The sequence below is a fragment of the Neltuma alba genome, unplaced genomic scaffold (genome assembly GCF_004799145.2).
Source record: "Neltuma alba isolate B1F8T4 unplaced genomic scaffold, ASM479914v2 tig00012535_pilon, whole genome shotgun sequence".
Lineage (NCBI taxonomy): Eukaryota > Viridiplantae > Streptophyta > Magnoliopsida > Fabales > Fabaceae > Neltuma > Neltuma alba.
Genome location: NW_021637000.1, coordinates 380,655 through 390,942, shown reverse-complemented (window position 1 = coordinate 390,942; position 10,288 = coordinate 380,655). Strand labels below are relative to the sequence as shown.

General features: G+C 33.5%; 1 protein-coding gene across 2 annotated transcripts; it reads right to left on the bottom strand.

Annotated features, from left to right (window-relative positions):
• Positions 1-1,346: 1,346 nt before the first annotated feature.
• LOC114728469 (E3 ubiquitin-protein ligase BAH1) lies at positions 1,347-4,329 on the bottom strand. 2 transcript variants are annotated; one of them, XM_028915384.1, is made up of 7 exons: positions 3,602-3,630; positions 3,403-3,457; positions 3,081-3,325; positions 2,710-2,964; positions 2,428-2,565; positions 2,014-2,072; positions 1,347-1,904 (listed from the first exon to the last, which is right to left on the bottom strand). In XM_028915384.1, exons 3-7 carry the CDS (start codon positions 3,285-3,287, stop codon positions 1,799-1,801), a joined length of 765 nt encoding a protein of 254 aa, XP_028771217.1. In that variant the 5' UTR covers positions 3,288-3,325; positions 3,403-3,457; positions 3,602-3,630; the 3' UTR covers positions 1,347-1,798. The 2 variants fall into 2 exon arrangements, with proteins under 2 accessions (XP_028771217.1, XP_028771216.1); XM_028915383.1 differs by lacking the exons at positions 3,403-3,457; positions 3,602-3,630 and adding an exon at positions 3,849-4,329.
• Between the last annotated feature and the right edge of the window lie 5,959 nt (positions 4,330-10,288).

Sequence of the window (10,288 nt, the reverse complement as noted above, 5' to 3'; positions counted from 1 at the left end):
CGCACTCAAATGAATATCAAACTTTTTTAAGTGCCTCTGGAATTGTACGGCCCAAGAGTTTGGGATGCGGCTCGAAACAGGGCGCAAGCTTGAATCATTAGGGCTCGACTTTAGGCAGGCTCAGGCTGTTCCTTTATATGTGGGCCCATATGGGCTTCATTATTTTGAGGCCCATAGAAACGGGCCTGACAAGAGAGGAGGCCCACATGTGGTTCGATCGGCCCATTGATAGGCAAGATCGATCTTTGAAGAATGGAAATGAGCGCCTGACGAGTGGTGGCGCCTCTTCACTTTGTGATAGAATGCGCGTCTATTTGCTTCCCGATGGACCTGTTTTTGCCTCTTTTTCTTTCCCTTTTACTTTGACTTTAGGAGACAAACGATGATAAACTGTCTTAATATTGTGTTTGGTTGTGAAGTTTACTAGAGAAAATAAGGAAAAACTCCCTTATTAAAACTTTTATTAGCGAGAAAGAACTAATAAATTAGAAACCGATACTCTATATACTCCAAGATTTGCAGAGAACTAGCACTTTTTGCGTATAAAAATTCATCAAGTTTTTGTCACCAATAAAATGTTCAATTAGAAACTTTTTCACAATTTTCTTAATGTAATATTAGATGATAAAAATATATTTAAAAATAAATAAGTAATTCAATGCCCGTGAGTGAAACAGATCCACTGCTTTATCAGTACAGAGCCTTGAACATTGTAACTTGAAGATGCAGTGGGCGTTAACGCCTAATAAACTCGGTTCTCATTGGTTCTCGTCCCATTTGGTACGAAATATTAAAAATGAGGAGTGAAGATTGGAATTGGGATTGAAAACATATGTTAAAAAGATGTTTAGCATGAGTGATTTCTTATTAGGATTAGGCAATCTTATGTAGATGAGATTGGAGAATATCATATTTCCTCATGATATTCCCCAATCTCACATATATAGATTTGTTTAATCCCAAGTATCAAATAATTACTTTTGTTAAACACTCTTTTAATATAATTTTTCACTTTCAATCTCAATCCTTATCTTTTATTTTTAATTTTTCATACCAAACGGAATCTTAGATCTTATCACTTTTCTAATAACAAATGGATTTTCCTTCCATATATCAATTTTTCTTTCACAAGAAATGGGCATGCTATCAAACCTAATAACAGGGATTGATACCGGAGAGAATTAATTAGCAGTCTTGGAATAATTAAGGCCATCTAGGTCTTATTATTAGAATCTAGTTTACAATCGAACTATGGAGAGCTGAATAGAAGCAAATCATATTCTATTAATATAAAATTAAAGCAATTAAAGGAGAATTGTTATAAAATCCCAAGGAATGAACATAACTGCTGTTAAAAATATAACAAGTAGTTTCAATATAGTAAATGATAACTTCTCAATGAGGACTTTTTAGTAGTTATTTTCTTGCATTGAAACCACATGGTAATTCTTCCAATTAAGGACAACATTTCACTAGGTAATTATAAGTCAAGCTGCAACGAAAGAGGAGAACAATTCAGTATGCCAATAAGCATGAAGCAAGGATTTAACTTGGTTCAGGCCGGAAAAAAAAAGGCTTTAACTTGGCAGGTTCTCGACCAATGATTTGAGCTACATCGATGCCATGGAACCTGCCTCCTCTGTGCCTTATTTCCAAGGTAAAGAAGACGACATTATTTCCAAGACACAATGCTGAACAAACTGAAGATCCACATTAAATGAAATTCAGCAAATTGGTTGAATGGGCATTTACATAATTTCGCCTAAAACTATTGTTTAACCCAACCAAAGCCAGAAGCTTAGACGCCCAATACAGCCCTGCACTCTGATTCCCAATGCTCCTTTATCTGCTTAAGCCTCTCTGCCCTCTCCGCCTGAAGTCTTTCTTCCCAGTATTCTTGACACCTTTGAAAAACACGTATGTAAATCAGAATAGGTTGTGAAGATCATAAAATGATGCATTGAAAAAGTCATCAATATGACTAAAAAATTTAATATGATGATGCTACCATACCTTCGCCCTAACAGAATATTCAATTCTTCCAAGTGGATAGCACCTTCATAAACACCACTCTGCAATCAACAAAAATAAGTGTCCGTAGATAAGTGATCAATAAATATCTGATTAGTTTATCCATCAATGCCTAAGAATGGCAAGAATCCTATATCTCATGTCATGAACAGGAATGATTAGATCCAAAATCAGCAATTCGATTTAGTATCATCACAACAACTTAGTCTGCTGACTCTAAAAGAGTGAAATAGCTGAGTTACTAACGAATCTGATGTGCATTGGTTTGATGCATTGAATATCAGAATTTTATTTTTTTTGGGGGGGGGGTTGTTGTGGATTGGAAATCACCCTGTTTGCGTTATGCGTCCAATGCAGATGTAATATGATAAGTGAGGACATGATATAGTACCATACCTCTCGGCAAAGAGGACATTTTGCTTTAGGATTGGCTTCCTTGAGTCCATCAACAATAGTGACTGATGCAGCTGAGCAAGCACACATGTAGCAGAATAGGTGGCCACAGGCAAGAGAAACCGGATCAAATACCGTGTCCTGTTACACAAGAGCCGTATAAGTTCACCAGTGATCAATAAAATTGAAGGACTACATGATATTACAAAAGAAAATCTTGTCAAAAAATCCATGATCGGATTAATGCAGAGAATATGAGCAGGCTAGTGAAACCCAGTAACTTACCAAGCATATAGAACAAGTCAAATCGATATCAAGTTTGATTGAATCAAAGAGCTCACAAGTGATTGATGGTTTTCCATCCTTGAATGTAAGAGAACATCCATCAAACAATACAGCTGCGTGCCTGGGCTGAGGCTTCGTTTCCCTTAGATTGATGTGCAAGGCCATCAGCTCACAAAACCAAGGACTCTGAAGAATTTCCATATGCATACTCTGGACCTGAGACTTGAACAATTGGCCTTGCTTCGAATAATGAACCTGCGGTCATATTTGTAGTGTGTGTGAACAAAAATAGTCATTGTTTCTTCTGGGTCTTCGAGACTAAGTAATGAGAAGACTTATAAGTTTTGTCTCGTGAAGCAGGAAAGACGTACCTTGTCATATTTTTTGAGTATTTTTCGAATAGCAACGGCATTGATCAGTGCATAGGTAACCAGATCTCTGCCTTCTTGAATGAGAGCGGTGTGGTTTCCTCGCAATTTTCCTTTGATCCAAAACAAGTACTTTCTGAAGCCAGAAGCAAGGTGTAGCTCCAGTAATTTCTGCGCTCGCTGATTAAAGCAGCCTACTACTTCTGACATTTCATTGAGAAGTGAAGGGAAGAACGTCCCATCGCACACTGCATAAATATATTGAATTAGCTGGGAGCTAGTTGATAAGACTTGAAACATGGAAGCATAAATCTCTCCCCATCACCTTTTAAAAATATGACTTCCGTCAGGAAATATTTCAGAATCGGTTCAAAAATCCTCTGGAGTTCATATGTTGAGTACACAAGAAATTATGCATTAAGAGCAACGAACAGAGGAAAAGTTATTCATTAATAATATTCAGATGTCGAACACGTAACTGTGAAGGGGATAAAAGAAAGAAGGGATGATGGAAGGAGGAAGACCTTGGGAAGGACAAACAGAGAGAAAACAAGTTGTCATTTTGGTTATTCTAGAAACACCCATTCGGAAAATCCTTCGTTGGTTTCCTTGGCAAGATACAGTCATTAGCGTCTAGGAATAGATTCCTTTCCAATGGAAAGTACTGGAAAACAAGTAAAAGGAAGACAGATGCAATAGCAATAGAAACCGAGGGATCAAAACCATGGAGAAACCAAGGAGAGGGGGAAAAAAAGAGGAGATTTTGATTACCGGGGCAATGATCGGGGCACGTTCCGACGACGTGGGCGTGGGCTTCGTCAATGAGGGCATCCTGATTCTGGGGTTGATAGTCCACTCTGCATTTCTTCAAGATCTTCTTGAGCTTCTTAAAGCCAACCCCAGGTAGTTTCTTCTCCTGCCCTTGCATGTACTCCTGGTACGTCTTGCAGAACTTCATCTTTTCTCAGAAGCATCAATCCCCTAACGCTTTAGAAAACCTAGGATGGAAAACAAGACGCAAATTATTCTGAATGAGAATGTGATTCGATTTTATGATTTGTACTGAGGGCAAAAGCTCTCGCGCAACTTTCTTTGTTTTTGAATTGGATGGAGTTTATATCTCCAGGATCTGACGCGTACAAACTGTAAAGGATAAAGACGGGGGTGACGTATTCCTTGAGCCTCTGTGAAAAGGTCAAAAGATCGTCCGCTTCCCATTAAAAGTCAAGACAAGCAGCACCGCCGATTCGCGAACGTGCAAATAAAGAAACATCAATGATATCATCAATCAAATATTTTATAGCCAAGAAGATCACCGTCTTGCCAATTTCTGTGTCGATTTAGTTACATTACCCGCAATGAATATATCCGTGTAAAGGCCAATTTAACGGGAGCAAATATACGATGCTTTCCTTTCTTTCGCCTCTTTTTCTAACTTTTTAATAAAAATATGGTGGAAACATTAGTAATTTAGCCCCGAATGGTTCGGAGCCAAAACCGATCATTAAATGAAACAGTGGGAGCAAACAACAAAAGATGGCCCCAAAATATTTGTGAATGAGACTTCCCAAAACACAAACGCTGTTGCGTCTACGCAAGTAGTACCCCTCCTTTTCGTGGCCTTCTTTTCCTTTCCCCGCCTTCCCCATCTACATCCCAACCTCTTCTTTTTCGTAGGTGTACTTGTATGTTCACATGCACACATGCATTTTCGTCTTCTAATTTGTCCTGTAACACTTTCCCTCTATTATCATTTCTGCATCAACATTTTTCATTATTCACGTGATGAATCAACTAATTCTCACCCAGAAAAGGGGGGGTGGAGGGAAAAAAAATCTCTGGTAGTCGTCAAATCTCAAATGATCCATAATCTAAGAGTTGAAAAAGTGAAAGGTGTTTGTTATTAAACTTTATCCCTTGAACTGGTGGAGGCAGGTGGTGGCTTAACAAATCGAAAAGATAATTCAATTACCGGACCCATGGCCCCCTCCTCACCCGCGCACAATGCCACAATCACAAATCTTGATTGATGGTTTCAACTAAAATCCCATCACTGCTCGAAGATGACGACATAAATTCATAATATAATCGCTATTGCTCAGTCCCAACATGATCATCCTCTGAAAAAAAAAATAATGCTTTTCTTACGTTGCAAAATATCCAATCGCTCTTTTATTCCTTTACGACTATCGCTAGTGGAAGGTCCACTGAGAATTGTGGACCAATCCTGGGCAGAAATTGCAAGAAAAAAGATGGTATGATTTATGTTTTGTGCCGACGAATCTTTCAATCAATTGAACTTTTGCTTTTAATTACTCAGTGTTCGCTAATCTGTGTGCGCATTCATCATATTCCTGGTATTGCAGCAGCTCCACTCGTGAAGAGAGGCTATTCCTTCCCGTCGGAATGAGCTCACCACAACAGACGAAGACTGACCCATTTTTTCTTGTCTCCACTTTATCATATGGAATATTAGAATAGAGTTGAGAGACCATGGTCCTCTTTCAAAAATGGAGGACGCGCCTACATGCGGTGACAACTTTGCCTAGTCGAAAATTTCATATTTAATGGTTCGAAATGATTAAAGAATCAGATTCTGTTTACGTTTTAAAGATGAGCATCGGGCATGCTAATTATAGTGAGTGGTCTAGTTTTTCCTTCTTCTTTTTTTCCCTTGTTCGGTGGGGGAAGGGGGTGACGGGTGTGGTGGTATGTACTTAGTTTTGGGCCCCTAGACTCCTTCTTTTACTATTACCTCCGATAAAAAGATCTCATTTGGTTTTTATTTTAATTCTAAATATAAGATCTCAATCTATTTTGTCTCTTATATTTATTCTTTTTTTTAAAGTGGTCTTTCTGATAATAGTATTTCTAGCCAATAAATATGATTAACAAGAATATTTTAGAAAAGATAACATATATCTATTGTAAATAACTAACTCAACTTATTTTCTTAATCTACTCAAATTAGTTAACTAACTTTTATATTTAAGACCGGAGGTAATATATATCATAGCGCTCCGCATCAAAGGTTAATACAACATTTTTTGTGTTTAGGTTCTAGAGTTGCCCTGCCAACTCCCAATTCCAAAAACATCTATAGAGGTATTTATAAACTACCTAATAACAAAATCCTTACATCAATAGCATGATTTGAAATTTTATGCATTATAGCTCAACTTCTCATTAATTGAAGGGGTGTTTGGTAAAACTAAAAACTAGGTTTCAGAATTACTTTTCCGCAAAACGAGATAACCTCCTTCACATATTTACTTCGTAATCCGTAAAAACACTTCTGAAACCATGGTTTGATTTCTATCCAAACACCTCCATATTGGTGGTGGCTTCTGTTGACTATGAATCTCTCCAGGAAAGTCCTATGAAATTCAAATTCTCAAAAGCACGCATTGGTTAGGTCGAGGTCTGCCATGCAGAGGTTAGCTTTGTCCTTGCTCATGGAGCTTTGTTCCCGGGTTGTAACAGAGGGCACTGGTGTAGGAGGGCACAAGGCAAGATACCATTACATGTCATCAACCATATGCTTTCGTTTAGTCCAATAGGCAAGAAAAAATATGTGTAATTTCTTATAAATATTATATTATATTAATATTAACTGATATTGTTTTTATTAATTGTTTGATTATTTTATTAATCGATCAGTTTGTAATCTGGAAAATCAAATCCAAGTAGAAACATAAAGTACATGTTTTATAGGCCACAAAACTTTCCAATCCTCTATTTCATTTGATCATTTTTAAATTTTTGCAGGCAACAAATAACAACACTGTTATGCTAGCTTTGCCATAGGTTCAAGTATGGTTTCTTATTTTAATTTTCAATAAAATTGAATATAATTGTGTGGGGACGAATTAATTTTTTCAGTTAGAATGGATGAATATAAGTAAGACATTGGGGCTGTTTGGGTACCACCCACGTTAGGTGGTTTTTCCTTCAGTCTCTGATCCGAAAAAAGTTAGAATGGATGAATTAATTTAAAAGAAAACGACTAAAAAGGGCCCCCGAAAATGCAATAATGTTAGAGAAAGATCTCGATTAAAAAGAACCGTAAATAATCGAAGATAACATTTATATATTTAGAAATTACCATTCATTTTTTCCAAAATTATAAATCCAAAGCAATTTTCATTAGCATCGCTCCCCAGTGTTAACGAGTCTTAAAAGACCTTTTAACATGACTTCGAAATCATTCGTTGAATATTTTTATTAGTAACACGTCAGACATTTTCTTGAAAAAAATGTTTTTCCACTGGGCAAATTTTTAAAAATAATGCATATTAAAGAGAACATGTAGATTAAAAAGGTAAAAGTAATTATATTTTTAACTAATCAATGAAACGAAGAATAATTATTTTCATTTTTATCATTTAAAAGCTTTAAATGGAACACTTTTTCTATTTGCTGTGAAAAATAAATACTATCATAATTTAAAAGAAAATGTTTTCCCCCAAGTCAATCAAATGAATAATAATTGTTCACAAGTATGCAGCCCTTTTTAGAAGATCCCAACATTCAAATTAGTTTGATCTCTTTTATAAAATCATGTGTTTTCAGGAAAGAAATTCTCTCAAAATCCCTCTCGTGAGATTCAAAGAGGAAAATGGGGGGGAGAGATTATAAGAGAATCGGAACATATCTTTACCAATTTTGCCTTTAATTAATTTTCTATTATGTTTTTCTAATACTACATTCTCGTAGTATTTCTCTGCCCTTTATTAAATAAAAGCATATTTGTGGGGAAAAACTTCACTTCTTACAAAGTTAAAAATAACTTATAAAAGGGGATATAAGAAAAATGTGTTCCGTACCTTTCATCCAGGCGGACGTAATTATAATCGGCACCACTCTAACTTAAATATTACCTCCACTTCTAATTATAAAATATAATTAACTAATTTGAAGAGATTAAAGAAGTAAGTTAAATTAGTTATTTGTAATAAATAAGTGTTGTCATTCTTAAAATATCCTTGCTAATTAAGTATATTGGTTAGAACTATTATTATTAGAAGAATTATCTTAAAAAAAAATACATAAATATGAGAGACAAAATGAATTGAGGTCTTATAAGTAGGACCAAACTAAAAGTCAAACGGGGTCTTATATTAAGAATTGGAGGTAATAGTTGATAATAATAAATCCTCTCCTGATTCTTAATATAAAATTTATTTAAATAATTTGATTAAATTAAAAAAATTAGTTAAGTTAGTTAATTATAAAAAATACTACCTCTGGTCTTTAATATAAGATCTTATTTGACTTTTATTTTGATCTTAAATATAAGACCCCAATCCACTTTGTCTCTCATATTTATACATGTTTTTCAAAATAACCCTTTTAACAATAATAACTCTAGTCAATACACTTGATTAACAAGAATATTTTAGGAAAAACAACACCTATTTAGAATAAATAACTAACTCAACTTACTTTCTTAATTTCCTCAAATTAGTCAACTGACTCTTATAATTAGGACCAGAGATAGTATAACATGTTTTTCCTAAAATATTATAATCATCTTTCTTAATATCCTCCCTCCCTCATTTATTTGATTATAGTTGAGAGAGTATCTATAAGAATAATTTAAAAAAATTAACAAAAATAAAAAATAAATTTTATATTGAGGATCAAAATTAACTTAATAATTAGGTTTTATATTAAAAATCAAAGAAACATGATGCTTAATCTTGGCCACTAGGCTTTCTAGTTTCAATCTCCCGTCGATATATTAGTTAGGAAAATGTTCCCGTAAAAGTTGCAATATATATGCATATCTATATTTCATACATTGATATAGAAGTTTAGATAAAATATATATACCTTTCTTTTTCCTGAAAGCTTGAAGATTACGCTATTTTTGGGGGGCTAAAGAAGACTCCGCTAATGGTTGCGTTAAAAATACGTTGCACTTGTATTAAAAAAAAATTAAAATGTATTCAGTAACCTGAAATATTTTGTTAGGCACATTCAGTATTATAAAATATTTTGTAACACATCTAATACCAAGATATTTTTTTGGATACGTTTAATACCGTAAAATATTTTTTGATGCATCCAACACCTCAAAATAACTTTTTTAGGTGTGTCAAGTACCTAAAAATATTTTTTAGTACATCTAATGCTAAAATAAAAAATACTTCAGAGTATTAAATATATCTAAAAAATATTTTAAGATATTAAATATATTATGAAATATTTTAAAATGTTGAATGTAATTGACAAAACATTTCGAGCTCCGGAATCCGCCTTAACCAACCAAAAAAAAGCCACTTTGATAAAACGCCCCATGGTCTTGACGCGTTCATTGGGACCCACCGACTTCAATGGAAAGCCCGTTGGACCAATAAGATAACCCAGTACTTCACATGATAATCCATTCCCCGGGACCCGGACCTAGCCTACAGACAACTCTACTCCCTATTGTGATATGTATAACATCTTGACCTTAGAATTAATATAATTTTTGCTGTTTTCATTTTATTCTTAGTATCTTAAATTTTAAACTAGAGATTTTTTTTAATTTAAAATATTAGTCTTATAATTCAATAAAAACCTAAATTATTTTGTCTCTTGAAAAAATAAAATCTATAATTTGAAACTTGAAGGACAAAAACCAAAATAAGACCAAAATTAAAGAATAAAAAATTATATTAACCCTTCTAATTATTTGAATGAATTGAATAAAAACCAACAATATCCCATAAATTTTTAACTGAATAATAGCCCGTAATTTAAAAAAGTTCATATTTTATCATATATCATATTAAAAAAATAAACAACTTATTTTTTAGATTTACTAATAAATATATCAATCTAAAGGTTTAAATCTGTATGCTAAATCAAACATGTAAATTAATACTGCCTCAAACCCAATTAATTAATTTGAAAAAAATTAAAGAAGTAATTAAATTACTTTAAACTATTTATATTTATTTTTTTAAACTTATTTACTTAACTTATAAATTGATATATAATCTAATTATTCATATAAGTATTTTAGAAAAATCATATAATATTTACTATAGCTAAGTAATTTAATAATTCATTTAATCTCTTTAAATCAGTTAATTGAATCCTATATTAAGGACCGAAAGTAGTATAAAATACACACACACATATCTTTTACATCTTAAATGAAGAATTAATAATAAAAACTATAACTACTTATAGGAAAATTCTATATTGAAAAATATATT

What these genes read in the sequence shown, in the direction of transcription:
- LOC114728469 (XM_028915383.1), bottom strand. Translation starts at nt 4,035, where the DNA reads ATGAAGTTCTGCAAGACGTACCAGGAGTACATGCAAGGGCAGGAGAAG. An exon ending in TACTCAAAAAATATGACAAG is followed by an intron (nt 2,965 to 3,080) that starts GTACGTCTTTCC and finishes ATATGACCGCAG; the next exon opens with GTTCATTATTCGAAGCAAGG. An exon ending in AATATTCTGTTAGGGCGAAG is followed by an intron (nt 1,905 to 2,013) that starts GTATGGTAGCAT and finishes TGTTTTTCAAAG; the next exon opens with GTGTCAAGAATACTGGGAAG.